Source organism: Trichechus manatus, unplaced genomic scaffold (genome assembly GCF_000243295.1).
Source record: "Trichechus manatus latirostris isolate Lorelei unplaced genomic scaffold, TriManLat1.0 scaffold00028, whole genome shotgun sequence".
Classification (NCBI taxonomy): Eukaryota; Metazoa; Chordata; class Mammalia; order Sirenia; family Trichechidae; genus Trichechus; species Trichechus manatus.
Window position 1 is genome coordinate 4,150,041 of NW_004443964.1, and position 20,923 is coordinate 4,170,963.

The following is a 20,923-nucleotide window of genomic DNA, read 5'->3' on the forward strand; positions in this document are numbered from 1 at the left end:
TTGGCATCTGATTGATTTTGGCTTTTTGTTTTGACAATAGAAATGCTAAAAATTCTGCCTGACAAAGGTGCTACTGGCAGATGTGATGGAAAGGCCCATAGCTTCCTCTGCCAAGTGCAAGGTAGACAAATGGCAAGGAATGGCATCATTCTTTGAATTCTTCACTTGAATCCTTTGTGACACATTACATATTTCCTTTATCCTCAAGTTGTTGTTGGTAAGGTATACTCGATGATATTCATGTCTCTGAGGAAAAGCATTACAAATCCACATTTTATTTTTCAAAAGTAACGTTCAAAAGTGTTTTGCAGTATTTGCAGGTGTTTGCAAGTTTCTGCCTACAGAGGATTGACAAGTCTTTGTCACTCTGTTCCAGCCTACGGATGCCCTTCCAGGGGTTTTAGGACATTTACATGATTGTATGCCCCAAGCTCCTCTCCCATTGGCTGCTTGTCATGAAAGATCTAAGCTGCAGAGGGAGACGCCACCAGGAAGCAAAATAATGTACCCCAAAATTTCAGAAAGTCTTCAGGGCACCCAACCTCGGAGAATGGAGACGTGGAGTGAGACTGCAACCTGGATTGAAACCTGGGTTGAAAGTGTTCATGGTGGACAGTTAAGACTCCCAGATCTCCTCCCCATCTCTTGCAGCAAGGCAGTTTCTCTTGGACTTTTGGTAAAACTTGAAAGTTTAATTTCTGAAGAAGGCTGTGAAGGCAAAGATAGTAAGTGAAAGTCTTCATACTTGTGAGATCCTCTCTTTTCTCCCTTTACAACAGCTCCTCAAATGCTGGTGGCCAGGTTGACAGCCCACACAGTCCAAGTAGGTGATTGGGGAATATTTCTTTGCGTCGTCACTAGCCCCCCAAAAAAGAATCTACCAAGCCCTGCATGTGGGGTCTCTGCATGTTGCTGCTTTACTCTATTACAGTGACACTCACCCATCAATAGCCACATCTGCCACATAGGGCTTCCAGTCAGGTTGTCAGTACCTTAGTCTTAAATGTAAAGGAACAGTCTGTGCCTATGAGACATTTGAGGAAAACCCTCAGCATTGGCCAGAGAACAAAGCAAACAGAGCAAAATAAGTTTGAGGAAGCAGATCATGGAAGATTAGAAGAAAGCTTTAAAAACCATATACTTAAGATAGTATAGTCATGAAACAAGAATAGGGTACTATCAAAGAGGAGTATTCAGAGATTGTGTTCTTGCAGATTAAAAATAGCAGAAAAAAATTCAATAGAAAAGTTGGAGGATGAATTAGAGAATATTTCCTAGAAAGCAGCTCCAAAAAGAGATGAAAAGTAGAAAAGATTAGAAAAATTAAATGATCCATAGAGTAGAAATCCAGTGTTTAACTAATAGAAGTTCTAAAAAAAGAAGGATTGGAAAGTATTAAAGAATAGAAGACTTTAGAGCTGGGGTCTACTTAGTGGCCAGCCTACCTTATGAAATTTCACAACGTTAAGAGTAGAGGTAAGATCCTAAAAGCTTTCTGATAGGATGAGGGGAAGGTCACATACAAAATACTGGGAGTCAGAAATGGCACCAGAACTAACAGCAACATGGGAAGCTGGAAACAATGTGGAGTTGCCTTCAGCATTCTGAGGAAAAATGATTTCGACTTAGAATTCTATAGCCAGCTAAATTGTCAATCAAGTGTGAAAAAAGAATAGTAGTCTTTTTAGACGGTAAAATTTCCAGTGACGACAACAATCCACCCCTCCACATCCTTTCTCCATAGTCACAGGGGATGTGCCCCACCAAATCGACAAGTGATCTGAGAAAGAAGACAACACAGGATCAAAGACCAGATCTAGCAATGGAAAATGCCCCAGGGGATTCCCAGGAGGAGGGCTGCGAGAGCAGGCCCCAAGAGCAACACCACCAGACTGGCGGGGCCTGGAGATTTCTCGTGGGGCATTTTAGAAAACTGCTCACTGGTGTGTTTGACTGTACTGAGAGAGTTTTATACCTTGGTAGAGAGCTTGGTGATTAATCAGTAATAAACATAGAAAACTAAGCAAAAACACACAATGCCTGTATGATAATTTTTTTTTGTTTTTTTTTTTAATTGTTGTGGTTTAAATGAAAGTTTACATTTCAAGTTAGTCTCTCATACAAAAATTTACACATACAATTGTTATGTGACCCTAGTTGCTCTCCCTGTAATGTGACAGCACACTCCTCCTTTCCACCCCTGATTTCCCGAGTCCGTTCAACCAGCTCCCGACCCTCTCTGCCTTCCCATCTCGCCTCCGGACAGGAGCTGCCCGTTTAGTCTCATGTATCTACTTAAGCTAAGAAGCACACTCTTCACGAGTATCATTTTTTTTTCCCATACAAAAATTTATGCATACATTGTTATTTGACCCTAATTGCTCTCCCCATACTGTGACAGCACACTCTTCTTTTCCACCCCTGATTCTGCATGTCCATTCAGCCCTTTCCTAGCCCTTTCTGCCTTCTCATCTCACCTCCGGACAGAAGCTGCCTGTTTAGTCTCTTGTATCTACTTGAACTGAGGCATACTCCTCACGAGTATCACTTTATGTCCCACAGTCCAGTCCAATCCCTATCTGAAGAGTTGGCCTCGGAAATTGTTTTAGTTCTGGGCTGATAGAGAATCCGGGGTTCCTCCAGTCTCGCTCAGACCATTAAGTCTGGTCTTCTTACTAGAATTTGAGTTCTGCACCGCACCTTTCTCCTGCTCCATCCGGGACTGTCTGTTGTGTTCCCTGTTAGGGTGGTCATTGGTGGTACCTGGGCACCATCTAGTTCTTCTGGTCTCAGGCTGATGAAGTCTCTGGTTTATGTGGCACTTTCGCTTCTATGATAATTTTAATCCTTGTATGTTATGTAGCTCAGCCATGAACAGCACTTACAGAAATACTAAATACTGATTTAACAAAAAAATGTAACTGTGTTGAGTGGCTATGCATGTGTGTGGTGGGGGTGGTAAGAGCTAAATCTTCGTCTTCCGTGGTAGGCAACTGATGTCTGTAAGTGAAAAATCAAGAAAGAATAGTATAAGCGTGTTATTTAGAAATAGAAAGGTACTTAGCAGAAGAGACAGCTAAAGGGCTGTGGAGTTGGGTGTGAAAGTGGGGGATAGAGTTTTCTGTTTTAAGCCTTAGGTACTATTCACTATTAAATTACATGTTCTTGTAATTTTGGCTAAGAAGAAACAAAGAAAGAAAGAAATCATAAGTGATGAGTCTGGAGAGTGGCAGGCGCAGATTAAGGAGGCTCTTGAAACCACGGGAAGGAGATGGGACTTTATCGGCAGGTGATGGGGCCATTGTGATTTCAGTTGGAGAGTGACATGGTGGGGTTGCATTTAGGAAGAGCACTTCAGAGGCTTACACGAGAGAGGGGTTGGGAGACAGAAGGGTGGTGGTGGGCACATCCGTTAAGGGTCTGTCCAGTGGGCACAGGAGGGCGGGGTCAGAGAGTAGACAGAGACAAAGTGAAAATTATCTGCAGTCCTACCACCCAGACAGAATAGCTGCTAAAGTATTTGAGTATATGCTTCCCAACTTCTTCTTCTTTTTTCATTTTCAAAGCAAAAACGCAGTTATACTATCTATATATTTTTGCCACACGCTTTTTTATTTATCAATGTAACATGGATATCTTTCTATTTCTATGAAAATAGATCTACAGCATTTTCCAATTACTTTTGCTTATGTGTCAAGGAAGACTTACAAGCAGTTTACAGAAGGACAAATGCCCAGTCCAGATAAACACAGCAAAAAAGGTTTGACCTCACTGGTAATCAGCAGTGTAGACATTAAAATACTATCAAGTTGGTAAATGTTTTAAATGATAATACTCACTGGTGATGAAGCTGTGGTGAGGCTAGCACTTTCAGACACAGCTGGAAATTGGAAATATTTGAGAAACTGATTAAACCATTACATGCTTGTATATTTTCATCTTATCCATCACCAGATGGTGTGAGACTGGGGCAAAGGATGAAGGCTAGTTGAGGCATTTATTAATTGAAAATATAAAATGGTATTTTATGTCTTGAGTCAAAATACCTGCATCAAGATCCCCTCATGTATGATTTTCAGTGTGCACAGATATAAAGTGCTTTCTTCCGCTTTGTTGGTTGAAGGCTTGTCACATGACCTATGCCAGTTCCTCTGTTTGTCCACCCCCTGTCCCATCACTGACTCGGGCATTGCTCTTTCTGAGGCCTACTTGCTTGTTCTGCTTTTGTAAGATGTCGGTATTTTTCTAGTTCTTTCTAAGTGTACTTGGAAATTTCTGCGCAGTTTCCATTTAGATAAATAGATTGTAATCTTTCTGTAACGCTCCTTTGGGACTGATCCTATAGATATGCCTTCTGAGTAGAGTGACTGTGTGTCTCAGTTTGCCCAGGGCAGTCCTAGTGTCTGCCTGTTGTCTGATGGAATTACTAATAGCACCACTTTCAGTCTCAAAAATGGCCCAATATGGATGATAAGTTATGTAGTCACTTCCCTTATATGTGAGTCAGACATATAATTTGGTGCTTCGGTAGTTAAATTTCGATGCTAAGGAATCTAAGACGTGCCTTTTCATTCACTGTTTCATTTCAATAGTGTTATTTATTGCAGTAGCATTGGGACAGCAAAAGTCAAATAGGTGACAAAATGGAGTTGGACCAGGTATATCCTCCCACATTCCCAGCTTTAAGGGACATGGCCTGGCTCATACAGCCCAAGGGGTGTTCTTCTGCCAGTGGCTTGTGGGGCTGGAACAGAAACCTGTCCTGAAGGCAGCCACTTTACAGGCTGGCCAGGAGTCCATGAAGTGGCCTGCCACAAAGAGCTGTGCCCAGCAGGGATGCTGCCTATTTCGTGGGCCAGTTAGGCTCCCTCTTCTGAGAGAGTGGACTGGGAGGGGTTGTGAGAGGGAGCAGTGCATCGTGGGAGCAGCAGTGGGAGTCATGAGGTCAGGAGAAACCAGAGGACACGTGGCCATGAGCATCCCGAACGGGGGAGCTGTGGGCAGGGGGAGCTGTGGGCAGGGATGGGCTCTGGAGATTGGAACGTGCACCCAGTGGGTGCCTGCAGCTCCAGAAGTACAGCTCCTTCCTTCTCCTTACCCAGTCCAGAGAGCTTGGGGGCCATCCTGAACTTCCTTTCATACCCCACAAGCAAGTCCTTGATTTTTGCTTAACAAGAAATATAGCCAGACTGTGACCATGTTTACAATTTAATAAACACCATCATCTCCCACCCCCACCCACTGGTCTCCTTGCCTCTGCCTGGCTCCTCTAGGGTCTGTCTTCAACCATCTGCCAGAGTGGGGTGTTACAAAGGAGGTCAGACCACACCACTCTGCTCAGACCCTGGCAATGTCTTCCCATCGCACCCAGGATAGAAGCCGGATTCCTTATAACAGCCTCTAAGACCCTATACAGTCCTCCCCTCTCCGACCCCATCTCCTACTCCCCGCTTTGCTCTCGGCTCCAGGACACTGGTCTCCTTGCTATTCTCAGAGAGGCCTTCTCCAACCATGCTCCCCCAGCACTACAGGGTACTTAGCATCTGGAGTACTGTGTATTTTGCTTATTTGTTTACCTGCCTCCTCCATCTCCAAGCGAGTGTAAGTGTCATGAGGGCAGCTAATTTTGTCTGTTTAGTTCTCTGATGTATCTCTAGTGCCTAGCACTGGGTCATGCTCAATAAATGTTTGTTGAATGAAATGAATGAAGGATAAGATTGTAGATTTGACTGTAACAAAATGAGAAATCCTATAAAACAAAAGATACCGCAACTAAAATGAAAAACAAATGACTGTGAGAAAATGTTTGCAACGTAATACAAAGGATTAATAATCTATGAATCAATAAGAAAAAAGATAACCCAGTAGAAAAAAGGGAAAAGGATATGTACAAGCAGTTCACCAAAGAGGAAATGCCTCAAACTTACGAAAAGATGATCAGTGTCACTGGTAATGAGTCACTGCAAACTGTAAACAGCAATGAGAAACCATTCTTGCCTGTCAGACTGGCAGAAGTCAAGCTTGATGCTATCAGCGGTGGGGAGGTTGCAGGGAAGCGGCAGGCACTGTGGCGGTATCTAAACCCTGTTGCCGTCGAGTCGACTTCGACTCATAGGGAAAGCTGAAAATGTTCATACCTAATGACCCAGTGTTTCTACTCCAGAGAAACACTCCATCATTTTTTTTTTTTTTTTTTTTTGCCATTTGCCAGTAGAAATGACCTGCTCTCTTAAAAGTGAGGATCATCATCAAAGAGTCAGACCTGACCCAAAGGTAGGAAATGCTGATTTGGAAATCGTTAATTGCTTTGGTTTTGAAATGGAGCAGGTTGGACTGACACTGGCATTCCTTATGAAGGGAGGTTGGAAAGGAGAAAGCGTATCTGTTATTTTAAACATACTAAACTAAAAGGTAAAAGGTTGAGCTAGAGCAACAAGGCATAAAAAGGAAATAAAAGGCATTCAGATTGGTAAGGAAGAAGTAAAACTATCCCTATTCATAGATGATATGATCCTAATCAGAGAAAATCCCAAAGATTCCATAAGAAAGCTATTGGAACTAATAGAAGGATTCAGCGAAGTAGCAGGATACAAGATCAACATACAAAAATCAGTTGGATTCCTCTACAACAACAAAGAGAACTTTGAAATGGAAATCAGGAAAACAATACCATTTACAGTAGCCCCCCAAAAGATAAAATACTTAGGAAAAAATCTAACCAGGTATATAAAAGATCTATACAAAGAAAACTACAAATCACTACTGCAAGAAACCAAAAGAGACCTACATAAATGGAAAGACATACAATGCTTGTGGATAGGAAGCCTTAACATTGTGAAAATGTCAACACTACCCAAAGTGATCTATTGATGTAGTGCAGTCCTGATCCAAATTCCAACAGCATTCTTTAACGAGATGGAAAAACTAATCACCAACTTTATATGGAAAAGAAAGAGGCCCCGGATAATTAAAGTATTACTGAAGAAGAAGAACAAAGTATGAGGCCTCATGCTACCTGATCTCAGAACCTACTGTACAGCCACAGTAGTCGAAACAGCCTGGTACTGGTATAACGACAGACACATAGACCAGTGGAACAGAATTGAGAACCTAGACATAAGTCCATTCACCTATGGACAGCTGATCTTCGAGAAAAGGGCCAAAGTCCATTAAATGGGGGAAGAGACAGTCTCTTTAACAAGTGGTGCTAGCAAAACTGGATGTCTGATCGTAGAAAAATGAAACAGGACCCATACCTCACACCATACACAAAAACTAACTCAAAATAGATCAAAGACCTAAATATAAAACCTAAAACTATAAAGACCATGGAAGAAAAATTAGGGACAGTGCTAGGGGCTCTAATATATGGTGTAAATAGAATACCAAACATAAGTAAAAAAAATCACAAAAAGCAGAAGATGAACTAGATAAATGGGACCTCCTAAAAATTAAACACTTATGCTCACCAAAAGAGTAAAAAGAGAACCTACAGACTGGGAAACAATTTTTGGCTATGACATATCTGACAAGGGTCTAATTTCTAAAATTTATAGAAAACTTCAATACCTAAACAACAAAAAGTCAAACAATCCAGTTAAAAAACGGGCAAAGAATATGAAGGCACTTCACAAAAGAAGACATTCAGGCAGCTAATAAACACATGAAGAGATGCTCAAGACCATTAGCCATTAGAGAGATGCAAATCAAAACTACAATGAGATACCATCTCACCTTGACAATAATGGCACTAAATAATAATAAAACCGAGAAAATAACAAATGTTCGTGAGGTTGTGGGGAGATTGGAACTCTTATACACTGCTGGTAGGAATGTAAAATGGTGCAACCACTATGGAGAACAGTATGGCACTTCCTCAAAAAGCTGGAAATAGAAATATCATAATGATCCAACAATCTCACTCTTAGGTAAAAACCCTAAATAAATAAGAGCCATGACATGAATAGACGTATGCACACCCATGTTCACTGAGCATTATTCACAGTAGCAAAAAGATGGAAACAACCTAAGTGTCCATCAGTGGATAAGTGGATAAACAAACTGTGGTACATACACACAATGGAATACTATGCAATGATAAAGACTAACAATGAATCCATGAAACATCTCACAACATGGATGAATTTGGAGGACATTGTGCTGAGTGAAATAAGTCAATCACAGAAGGTCAAATATTGTATGAGACCACTACTATAAAAAAAACAAGAAAAGGTTTACACACAGAAAAAAAATTCTTTGATGGTTACCAGGGACGGGAGGGGGAGGGAGGGAAAATTATAACTAGATAGAAAACATATGTTAATATTGGTGAAGGGAAAGGCAATACACAATATGGGGGAAGTCAGGACAACATGACCAAGGCAAAGGAAGACACTGAGAGGAATGCAAGAATAAAGGGCAACTATGGTAATTACTATAACATAGACAATCTTGGAACAGTAGTATTAACATACAGTAATTTACAAGTGGATACATAGGTAGATAGGTATGCTAAAGAGATGTGGGAGGGTGTAAAGGAGCACACCCAGCTGCAGATAATGGGTTTGGTTGTGGATAATTCTGCATACATAATTGTAGCTGCTGCATGTATATTAGTGTAGACAGTAGAGCACACAAGCGGTACAGTCATGGAAACCTCTTAGACAAAACCAAATACCTCGTGGGATGAAGTTCCTGAGCTCGAAGGTGAAGGACCATAGGCTCGGGGGGCATCTACATCAGTTGGCACAACATAGTTCATAAAAACAATGTTCTGCATCCTACTTTGGTGAGTAGCGTCTGAGGTCTTAAAAGTGGCTTTCTGAGTTCTTAAAAGTGGTCTCTTCCGGTTCAGAGCAAAGGGGAGTGAGGAAAACCAAAAACTTAAGGGAGCAATTAGCTCAAAGGATTAATAGACCATATGAACCACAGCCTACATGACCCCGAGACCAAAAGAACTAGATGGTGCTCGGCTACCAGTACTGACTGCTCTGGCTGGGATCACAACAGAGGGTCCTGGACAGAGCGGGAGAAAAATGTAGACTAAAAAATCAAACTCACAAAAGAAACCCAGACTTACTAGTCTGACAGAGACTGGAGGAACCCTTGAGTCTGTGGCCCTAAGACATGCTTCTGTCCTGGAACTGAAAGCATTCCCGGAGACCACCTTTCAGCCAAACAATAGACAGGGCATAAAATAAATGGTAACACCCAAGAAGAACGTATTCCTTAGAACAATCAATTATACGAGATCAAAAGGACAGCATTTGTCTAAGAGCAAAGATGAGAAGGCAGGAAGGGGTAGAAAATCCTGACAAAAGGAAATGGAGAATCCAGGGCAGAAAAGGGGAGAGTACTGAAACATGGGGAATGTAACCGATGTCATGGAATACTTTATGTACAAACGGGAAACTAATTTGCTCTGTAAACTTTCACTTAAAGCACAATAAGTTTTTTTTTTTTTTTTTAATGAAAGGTTGGGTTTATATTAGTTGACTCTGTAAAACAAATTGTTTTATTAGGGGGAGGGTAATATATACATACAGTTTTATTTAACTATTATTAGAGAAGAAGGAAAAAGGTGGGACTGGGCTGCTACCCTTGAGATGCATCAGCGCCTGTGGTGGCCTTCAGAGCGTGACGAGATACTGCTCCGCTGTCTCTCGGTAATCGTGCGTGTTTCTAACGGTGATGATGACCAGGTGGCTCAGTCTTCCTGAGTACACACTGCAGGAGTCTGCATCGACAACCAAGACCTCGTGGGCGGGGGCCTTGGTGGTCCTGGAGGAGAGCCTAGTGCAGAGGGTAGGGCAGGAGTCTGCTCTACAACCAAGACCTCATGGGTGGGGGCCTTGGTGGTCCTTCAGGAGAGCTTAGTGCAGAGGGTGGGCTGGACGCCCTGGTTGGATCCCAGATCTTGGACGATGGGTGAGCTGTGTAAACTCCCTGGTCTCAGTGTCCTCACCCATGGATTGGGGGTGAAGGTAATACCTCCAAGGGTGTTTTCAGGAGTTGATGAGTTAGGCCACGCCAAGCTGGGCACAGAGTCAGCACTCAGTAAATGTTACCTGCAGTGGTGGCGTGCTAGGTACAGGTGTTTCCCTTTCACCTGTCACTTGGAAGTATAAATAAAGGACTTGAGGGGCCCCTTAGCCTGTCCTTGGGAAGCTGTATCTGGATCCAGCTATTCTACTTCTAAGAATTTTTGATAAGGAAATAATTCAAGAGATGTGCCAAAATGTGAGCACGTGGGTATTTATCGCTGTGTTGAGAGTGGCAGAAAAATCGGAACCCGCTTTAAGGTCCTGCAATAGAGGATTGGTTGAATAGCTCCTTCATGGGGTGACATGCTGAAAATGTGATAGATGTCCGTTTACAGCTGCGGAAGATGTTGTAAGTAAAATAGCTGGTTATAAAACAGCATGTGAAATATCCAATTTCTGTTCAAAATAAATATGCATATGTACATAGAGGGGGGGAGAAAAACTAATACACAGAACAAAAGTCTGGAAGGATGTAGAGCAGATATCATCAGTGGTTGTCACTGGACCATAGGATTAAGGTCATTTTTTACTTACTACTGTTTTCTAATTTTCAACAATGAATAGGTATCATGAGTGAAATAAGAGTACAGAGAAAATGACATTTTGGTACAACACATTAGGAAATAGAATGGGGATAACACTGAACTTATATGGGAGTTTTGCCCTTCTGCTTCTGCTTTTTCTGCCTTCTGCTTTTAGCCTGTGACCTCATAACATACCGGAGTGATTAAGATCTCTTTGTCATTGTCTTGGGAGATTCTCTTATCTCATCATGAGCTGACCAGGGCTTTAGTGATTCTGTTTTAAAAAAGTAGTTGGAAAGCGAAAGAGAAAAGCAACACCAAGCTCCGTGGACACCCAGTGAGCTCAATCTGCAAAAAGACCAGAACACAGCTGTTCACGCAGCCCCACTCCAGTCCAGGACTGCCTTCAGGAAGCAGAGGGTTAACATACTAGGACGGTATTAAGCTTGACTTCAGGAACTGGGTGGTGGCAGTGACCTGGGAGCGCCACTCCTGCTGAGGCTGAGCACTGATTGGCCCAGGAGGGCAGGATTTCTTTCTCCGTCAGTTCAGGAAGCAGCTCTGAGCTGTCCCAGTGGCTAAAAAACCCCCGCAGGTATCCTGGTCTCACCCACCCTTCGTACCTTCGAGGGAAAGTATGCTCTGAGTTCCAGCTCTCCTTCTCAGGACAGAGCTAGTAAACCCGGAGTATCCTGCCGACAGAAAGATGGTCCTTCAAGCCCAAGAGGAGGAGGGTGAGTCCTCGAGTGTGGGGAGTGGGTTCTAACTCTCTCTCTCTCAGTTAATGTGTGAAGTCTGTGATGACAGTTGACTGGGCCTTTGGGGAGGAGTGAAGGACACCCCAGACTCTGGTTTTTATCTTACTGTTTTCAGAAGAAAGACTAGTGAGTGCTTAAGAAGCTGGGGCGTGAGTGTGTGTGTGTGAGAGAGATAGAGACGGACGGGAGAGAGAATAATACATCTCAGTGTGCTTTTAAAGGAGGTCTGCCCTGGCGGCTCCCTGGCCAGCAGGGCACTCTACTTGGTGGCTGCGTCTGCCTGTACTTCTGGTCATGTATGTCCTGTGTCTGAGTAGCAGTCGGTCAGAAGCCCTGGGAATTGCAAGAATATCCAGAATGAATCTGACACTAAAAAGTAAAGATGGTAGAGCCCAGATTGGAAGCACCCATGAGGCTCAGAGTAAATAATAGTCATTAGTCATTTTTCTTAAATAAAATGATACCCATGGAAAACACACAGTTGATTGGGGCTTCCTCTTTCAGTATTAGGCAAAGACTGTTTGAAGGCTGGTAGAATTTCCATTGTCTTCTCCACACCCACACCGTAAAACAGTGAAGCTGTGAGTCATGAGATAATAAACTTAGTGGCTTGTAAGTCCCAAAAGATTTCAGACTTCTCAAGTCACAGGAGTTTTGTGTGTGGGTGTCTGTATATCTTATTGTGATGCCCTCATCAGATGCTAAAAGACAAAATAAACTGTACATTGGTTTTTAGCTAGTAATGAATAATATGAATATATTTGAAATATTAGTAAATATTAGGTCATATGTTGAAATGGATTTTGTGAAAGTTACAGTAAGTCTTGGAGATTCTTTTGCTTTTCTTTACCTGGTTCACTGTAAAATGCGTGTTTTTGAAATTTCACTTCTCAGCGCCGATCATCGTGGAGAGTATCTGTGGGGAGGTTTGGAAAGCTGTTGCATCTGTGAATAGCTTCTGGAGAAGGGGACATAGAGCTGCTGATGGAATTGTGACTGAAGAGGGGAAGTCGGGAGAGGCAGTTCCAGGTCAGGGTTGGACTGCCCACTTGGGAGGTTTTGTATCTGGAAGGTGGGCTGACGTTCGCCACAGCCCTGGTGGCGCAGTGGGTAGGCACTCGGCTGCTAACCAAAGGTTGGCAGTTCGAACCCATCCAGCAGCTCTGTGGGAGAAAGATCTGGCGATCTGTTCTCATGAAGATTGCAGCCTAGCAAACCCTATGGGACAGTTCTACTCTGTCACATGGGGTCACTGTGAGTCAAAATCGACTCGACAGCACCCAACAACAACAACTTGTTCAAGAGTGAACATTTCTGAGAGTGGAAGAGGACACTGCTGTGGTTGCACTGGGACAGCAGGTGTGAGCCAGGCCTGGCGGACTGCGCCTCAGTCACTGCTTCGCTCAGACCTGCTGCTGGTCCTCCTGGTGAGCCCAGCTCCAGGCCCAGAGAGCGGGTGCTGTTTCACAGTCCAGTCGGAGTATCAGTCAGGGAGGTCTTATATCCTGGCCTCCAGCCATCCTGGAGGCTTTAAAATTAGTATGAACTGCTCTGTCTGTGTGGGCTTGATTAAATAGTGATGGGTGTGGGGCCAGTGTAGGGCCAGGGAATTTAGAGATCAGGAACAGGACATTAACCAGCAGCCTTGTTTGGAATACATGACCTTAAAGAACTGGTAGCACTCCATTTCGTTTGCCCCTCCCGGGACTCTTCTACCGGGCCTCTTCCATGGGGCCTCTTCAACGGGGACTTTTCCACGGGGACTGTCCCACGGGGACTGTTCCACGGGGACTCTTCCACCGTGTCATCTCTTCGGGATGGGAGGGAGCGCAGCAATGCCCCTGACCACCTTGGAAGTTGATGCCCTAGGTATGGTGGCTAGGTAGAGAAGTGGCGTGGAGGCAGGTGTGAAAACGAGGGAGCAAATGGAGTTTCCCTGGGCAGTTCCCCCAGATCCCAGGGGAGGGGAGGAGTTCACTGTCAGCCCTGAGCTCCCAACAGAGCTGCTTTAACTAGAGTTATACCGTGAAGAGCACGGCTGATAGAGGTAAGGGGAGATTTTTGAAAATAGTCTTTAGAGGAGTCAGATCCTTCCCTGCTGCACGAATCTCATCCCACACTCCTTAAGTTACGAGTGTTGCTTTTTGTCTCCCTCCCTACCTGGTAGCCGTGGTCGTGGATTCCCCCAGTATCGTGTGTGCGTAAGTAGGAAGTAACCGCTGCCATTAACTGGACACTGTTCTCTTAACTGGCAGAATGTTTTTTTTTTTTTAGCTTTTTCATCTTATCTTTCTAACGTTGTTGTGTGCTGTTGAGTTGCTTCTAACTCACATTGACCCCGTGTGACAGAGTAGAACTGCCCCATAGGGTTTCCTAGGCTGAAATCTTTACAGAAGGAGATTGCCAGGTCTTTCTCTTGCTGAGCCACTGGGTGGGTTCGAACCTTTCATCTTTCGATTAGCAGACGAGCACTTAACTGTTGCACCACCAAACCCACTGTAGTTGAGTCGATTCCAACTCACAGCGACCCTGTGGGACAGAGTAGAACTGTCGCATAGGGTTTTCAAGGACTCATAGCAACCCTGTAGGACAGTAAAGTTGCTCCGTAGGGTTTCCAAGGCTGTTGTAATCTTTACAGAAGCAGATTGCCGCATCTTTCTCTTGCAGAGCTGCTGGTGAGTTGGAACCTCCAACCTTTTAGTTAGCAGCTGAGTTCGTTAACTGTTTGCTCCCCCAGGGACTCCCAGTTTGCTGTGCAAAGCTGTTGGCCACCGAGTCAATTCTGACTCGTAGCAACCCTATAGGACAGAGTAGAACTGCCCCGTAAGGTTTCTCAGCTGTAAATCTTTATGGAAGCAGTCTGCCACATCTTTCTTCTGCAGAGCAGCTGGTGGGTTCAAACGGCTGACTTTTGGTTAACAGCCAAGCGCTTAACCACTGTGCCACCAGGGCTGTCTAGTTCCCCTCTGAGCCTTTTCCTTTGGAAAGGGACCCAGCAGACACTGAGCTCTTTCTGGTGTGGGCCTTGACCTGTGCTCACCATCCCCAGGCCCCCTGTCATTCCCAGGCCTCCTTACCCTGCTGGGTATATGCTGTTCTGTCTGCTGGATCCCCTGCTTCTGCATTTGGGGGGTCCATCGTCCTTCAAGTCCTAGCTGAGAACTTGACCGCAGAAATCTTTCTGCAGCTCCAGGCGTCTGAGTCCTTTGCACATCTCCGGTGGCAACTCTCCTGCAGTCACTGGGTCACATGTGCTCTTCCCCACTTGCCCCTTCCTTCCGTGCAGGGAGGGGACTGGATCTATTTACGTCCCAGCTCCACGCATAGGCTGGCTATGTGGCAGATGCTCAGAAAGGGCCGAGTTGAAGTGAATTTATACTTTTCAGTAGGAGACAGGGAAGAGCTGTGGACTCGCCCAGTGGCCCTGAGTTTGAACTGTGCTCTGCCGGTCAGTAGCTTACCTTACCTAGATTACTTATCCTCACAGAGTCTTACCTCGTCTGTAAATTGGAGATAAGAGTGCATAGTTCATTGTCAGGAAGCATACAGAGCTCAGAGGTGGACTTTACTGTAAGGTTCAAATAAAAATGGAAGTGAAAAAAAATTAAGCTAAAAGATACCATGTGGGTGTACATAATATAGTATTTATTTATAGGAAAATAGGCCCAGTGGAAGTTACACCATTATACTGGCTCTCCACTGCTATCCCTGATGTCAGCTTCCCACATTATCCCGTCCTGTAGTGCACTCTGTGTGACTGAGCCGGCCTTGTGTTGGTTAAGCTGCTTAGGCTGAGGTGCGTATTAACAGGAGAACGTAGGGTGCTCTAACTATGAATCAGTATCCCCATAAATATTTCTCACTCCCTTCCTTATGGATCGAGTTTGTATTTTGCAGAATCAAAAATGGTTACATGTTTATTTTAATCAGGAGTGTGTTTGGCACTGTACAGAGCGCACATCACAGCAAGAAACCTGTGTCACCGTCGGCTGGGACAAGTTTGGAAGGGACTCGCTGTGGTCTGCATTTTCCTGTTGAGTCCACCAGAGACTGGATGCTCATAGTGTTGTACAAAGGATTAGAAATGCCCTTTCTTCATGGTGAAGAATGTGAGCAGAAATCAGGCTTCGGTTTCTGCCCCTCTGGAAAAGACTGGCCTTTATCCATTGTCTCTGAGCCTTTCTGTAGCCTTCCAAGCCTTCTCTTAGGTTGTGGACTAGAAAGAGGAGGGCTAGCTGTGGGTAGGGTGTGGAAGGCAGCAGGTGGAATTCTGTAAGCAGCCAGGATTGGTGGTGAGAAAAGGCAGGTGTTGTAGGCCTTGGCAGGTACAGACTAGGGCATTAATAGCCTGTCTGAAACTGCCGAGCATCAGCTAAGGTGAGGACAAAGGTAGGTACTGTAGGTCCTGGAAGGGGGAGTCAGAGACAGGACAGGATGCCCTAGGAAACGGGAGCTGTTCCAGTTGTCTTCCTCCTAAGACAGAAGCCCTTTCAACCCTCCCTGTGGTCCTGAAAGCTTTGCAGAAGTTGGCTTGTGGTGGTGGCTGACAAAACCTTCATATGGTTTGCTGCTGGTTAAATCAAAGATGGAGGGCTAGACCTTCTGGACATTTTTCATGATATCCATCTCTCACTTCTCCCTTGCATTTTGACATCCTTCCAAAGGCACCTTGTCATGGATTGAGTTATGTCCCCCCAAAAATAATGTGTCAACTTGGTTAGGCCATGATTCCTAGTATTGTATAGTTGTCCTCCATTTTGTGATTGTAATTTTAGGTTAAAGAGGATTAGGGTGGGATTGTACAACACCCTTACTAAGGTCACATCCCTGATCCAATGTAAAGCAAGTTTCCCTAGGGTGTGGCCCACACCACTTTTTATCTTACAAGAGATCAAAGGAAAGGGAAAAAAGCAGAGAGTGGGGGAGCTCCTACCACCAAGAAAGCAGCACCGGGAGCAGAGCGTGTCCTTTGGACCTGAGGTTCCTGCGCTGAGATGCTCCCAGACCAAGGGAAGACTGATGACGAGGAACTTCCTCCAGAGCTGACACAGAGAGAAAGCCTTCACCTGGAGCTGACGCCCTGAATTTGGACTTCTAGCCTGCTAGATGACCAGGACACACCTCTGTTGAATTTATGTTGCTCTTTCCTCTCTCCTCCTTTATGTTTTGTCAGGGGCGAGGCTGAGATACCCTTTTTAGAAAAGGGTCTTGTAACGGTGCTATCTTCTGTGAACCTTCTGAAGAACTTGAGCCTGTCAGGCCTGAGTACCGGTTTCATCTTGCAGGAGGGGCCATGAAGTAATTAGCTGGGACAAAGTCAATATACACAGTGTGATCCCAGACTTCCAGAGCCATGAAGTGCCTTAGGAGTTACCTCGTCCAGCCCTAGTCAGCTCTGCAGACAAAAGCCACTGCAGTGGCTCCCGGAGGGGGACTCTGAAAACTGAGCCCCATCAGCCAGGAATGTAAGTTAAAGACCACTGTTGAGATAGGACGAGTTCATGACTTCCTGTGTTCCTACTGTACTTACCGTTTTATTTTTCTCCTGCGTGCGTCGCGTGTGCTTACACAGACATGGTAGTGCCTTAGGGGAAAATGCGGACAGAAGAGCCAAGCCCTGCTGCCCGGAGCCGGGCTGTGTGTGAGGACTCACCCGGCACGTTCCTTCTTTCCCTAGAAAGTCATTTCTTGACTCTTTTATGGTCTTTCTTCCACACTCTGCAGAGACGTCAGAAAAGCTCAACTTCTGACCTAAAAGAGTTCCAGTGAATTTCCTCTCTTGAGTCGGTGGCTGCTTCCGAACCTCCTTTCTTTCTGGTGTCTAAAGTCTCTTTTCCTTTCTGTTTTCTGTTAGCATTCGGGGTTCTGATTCATAGAATTGAGATGAAAGCCCACATATAAAAACCACAGCATAACAGACATAGTTACAGCAGGCGTATCACAGGCATCCTGACAGAGAACTCAGGGATGTTTCTACGACCAGAGATACTTAGCCATCACTCTGAGCAAATGTTTGGGGTGAGTGGTTGGTGGCGCTTCTGTATGTTCTCTGAATAGAGATTTCAACGTAAAATGTTACCTTAGCTGTGGATCCAAATGTGCAGAAAGGTGTAAAGTGAAGAGTCCCAGCAGCCCCATGCTCTTCCCACAGGCCTCATCTGTAAAGACGGCCAGTGTTCACAGCTTCACGTGTATCCTGCTCAAAACCTTTCTGTGCGATTGCCAGCCTTGATGTCGTACGGAAGAAATAATTCCTACGTGGTAGTCTGTTCCTTACTGTTCACTGAATACGTCTTGTTGTTGGGTGCCGTCAAGTCGATTTTTGACTCATAGCGACCCCATGTGACAGAGTAGAACTGCCCCGTAGGGTTTCCTAGGCTGAAATCTTTACAGGGGCAGATCACCAGGCCTTTCTTCCGCTGAGCCGCTGGGTAGGTTCGAACCTCCAACCTTTCAGTTAGCAGCCGAGCGCTTAACTGAGTGCTTAGCCAGATGCCACCAGGACCGGAATACGTCTTAAGAGATCTTTTCATATTAGCATTGACAGATCACCTCTTTGTTTTTAATGACCAAATAGTGCTTAAGAAGCTTGTGATTTTTACAGTTTTGGGAGTACATCCATTGGGCAAATTCTAAATGTAATTGCTAATCAGAAGGTATATGTGCTTTTAAGTTTTGGCAGTACAAAACTAACCTCCAAAAAGGTTGCAGCAATTTCTACTCCATCAGCAGTGGGCGGGCCTGCCTGTACAGCCCACAGCTGGACAGGGCTGAATATCAGCAGGCGTTTTAATTTCTGCCAGACTGACAACAGAAAAAATGCTAAATGGTCTATTATTCATGGTTTAATTTGCTTTTTTTTTTAGTAAATTTGAGCATCTTTTTGGTTTTTGACCATTTGGGTTGCTGTGTTTGTAGTCTGCCTTTTATATCCTTTGCTCATCGTGTTCATCTTTGACTTAACTAATTTTTATGCCGTTCTTTGTGAATTAAAGAAATTAACCCTGTGTCATATACTTTGCAAAATTTTTACCTTGGTTGTTTACCTTTTTGAATTTTTTTTTCCATTTAGAAGCTTTTCATTTTAATGTAGTAAATTGTACAGACTCTTCAGGATTATGACCATATTAAGTCATACTTTATTCTAGAAATTTTTATTGTGGTGAAATATATACAACATAAAATTTACCATTTTAAGGTATACAGTTCAGTGGCATTGAGTGTATTCACAATACTGTGCAGCCTCCACCTCTACCTAGTTCCAGAGCTTCTTCATCACCCCAAATGGAAATTCCCACCTATCAAAGCAGTCACTCCCCATTCTACCCTCCCCTAGCCCATGGCACAAGTCTGCCTTCTGTCGCTGTGCATTTGCCTCTTCTAGGTATTTCACGTGAATTGAATCATACAGTATGTCGCCGTTTGTGTCTGCTTGTTCCATTTAGCACAGTGTTTTCAAGGTTGCGTTAATTTTTGTATAGAGTATGACGTGAGAGTCTGGCTTTATTCTTGAATGTATATCCAGCTGTCGCAGCACTGTTTGTTGAAGAGACGTTCTTTCTCCATTGAATGGACTTGGCATCTTTGTAAAAAATCCATTGCTGATGGATGTGTGGGTTTATTTATGGATTCTCAGTTCTACTCCATTCACCTGTATGTCTATCCTTATGCCATTCCCACATTGTTTTGATTACTGTGGCTTTGTAGTAAGTTTTGAAATTAAAACATGGTTATTCGTCTTTTTCGAGATTGTTTTGTCTATTTGTATGAATTTGAGGATCTGCTTTTCAATTTCTGCAAAAAAAATCTGTTGGAATTTTGATAGAGATTAAATTGAATCTGTAGATTGCTTTGAAACATACTGATATGTTAACAAAATTAAGTCTTCCAGTGTATAAACACAGATCCATTTATTGAGGTCTTCTTGGATATCTTTCAGCGATGTTTAAACTCATTGGTTAAGTTTATTCCTAAGTATTTTATTCTTTTTGATGCTGTTATAAATGGAATTGTTTCCCTAATTTCAGTGTGTAATAGTTTACTGCTAGTGTATAAAAAACAGCTGAGATTTGCATTTTGATCTGGTATTCTGCAACTTGTTAAATTCAGTTACTAGCTCTAATCGATTTTTTGGGGATTCTTTAGGATTTTCTGTGTATGAGATCATGTCATCTGCAAATTAGAAATAATTTTACTTCTTCCTTTCCTATTTGAACACCTTTTATTTCTTTTTCTTGTTTGATTGCTCTGTCTAGAACTTTCAATACAATGTTGATTAGAAGTGGTGAGACCAGGCATCCTTGTCTTATTCCTGATCTAAGAAGGAAAGCTTTGGTGATTCACCATTGATTAGAATTTTCATGGGTTTTTTTTTTTCAAATTAAAATCTTTGATTTAGCTAGAATTTATTTTTGTATAAATAAGGTAGACATTCAACTTAATTTTTCCAAAAATGGCTAGCTAGTTATCTGCCTCAACACTGTCTCCTGAATAATCCCACTTTCTGTAATGACTTTGAGTGCCACCTCTGTGTTTCAGCAAGGAGCCCTGGTGGTGCAGTGGTTACAGCACTTGGCTGCTAACCAAAAGGTCAGTTGTTTGAACCCACCAGCCGCTCGGTGGGAGAAAAATGTGGCAGTCTGCTTCCATAAAGATTATAGCCTTGGAAGGACTATGGGGCAGTTCTGCTCTGTCCTACGGGGTCGCTACGCGTCAAAATCAGCTTGACAGTGACAGGTTTGGTTTTGGTTTGGATGTGTTTCAGTTCTTCCGGAGTTTCTCTACCCCAGTGCTGAGCTGCTTCTGTTATGGAAGCCTCTACTCCCCTCACATTGGCTTCTTCCCCTTCACATTTTTTCTGGACTATTTTCACGGGTGGATTTGAACCGCCAACCTTTTGGTTTGTAGCCAAGTGCCACCCACCCAGAGGTGCCTCAGAAGAAAAGCCTGGCAATCTACTTCTGAAAAATCAGCCACTGGAAACCCTACAGTTCTACTCTGACACACATGAGGTAGGAATTGGCTGGCCAGCACCTGGTTTAGGTGATGGTTAATACGTGTCAGACGGGAGAGCGGCTGGAGCAGCCAGGGATCTCTCTGTGTGAGAAGTGGGTCTCGCTGGGTGGGGGGGCTGTGCCTATAAAAAGAGACAAGTGAAGAGGTGAGTGGAAAGGAGCAGCTGGGCTGGAACCAGGCAGGATGGGATGAGAGGTTGGGTGGCCCGCCAGCCGGACAAAGGGAGGTGTCAGGAAGCCCTGGAATGTGTAGAATTGGGCTGCCCGATCCACATTTTTGTTGAAAACTTGTGTTTTTTTGCAGCTGAACCAAACATCTCGTAAGTGTATTAGGCTGTATTTCCTGTAGACTTGGTATGATTCTTTTAAATCAGTGCTGACATTGTGCCACTGAAGTAAAATGTTCCCATTGTGGCTGTTTCTTAAAAGGCGTAGGTTGGAATCAGAGCCCGAGTATTTGGGTCAGGCATGGAGACACTGTCCTGGTAATGGAAAGTCTGCCCGCATTCCCAAGCTGGGCAGAAACCTAGAGAGAAGAAATGCCATCAGTGGAGCAACCTGGTCACACTGGTTTTGCGGGGGGG

General features: G+C 44.0%; 1 protein-coding gene across 3 annotated transcripts in view; it reads left to right on the forward strand.

Moving 5' to 3' along the window:
• Positions 1-20,923, forward strand: part of CYTH1 (cytohesin 1) — a 96,086-nt gene that overhangs the window by 36,596 nt on the left and 38,567 nt on the right. The window contains exon 1 of one of the 3 annotated variants that reach the window (XM_023729208.1): positions 6,235-6,273. The exons of 1 other annotated variant lie outside the window; for it this stretch is intronic. Coding sequence is in view for 1 of the 2 variants with exons in the window: in XM_023729205.1 (XP_023584973.1) it covers positions 11,274-11,301 (28 nt within the window). In the remaining variant the exon portion in view is untranslated. Of the gene's footprint in view, positions 1-6,234; positions 6,274-8,984; positions 11,302-20,923 lie in introns of those variants that run through there. One more of the 3 variants, XM_023729205.1, reaches the window with a different exon arrangement.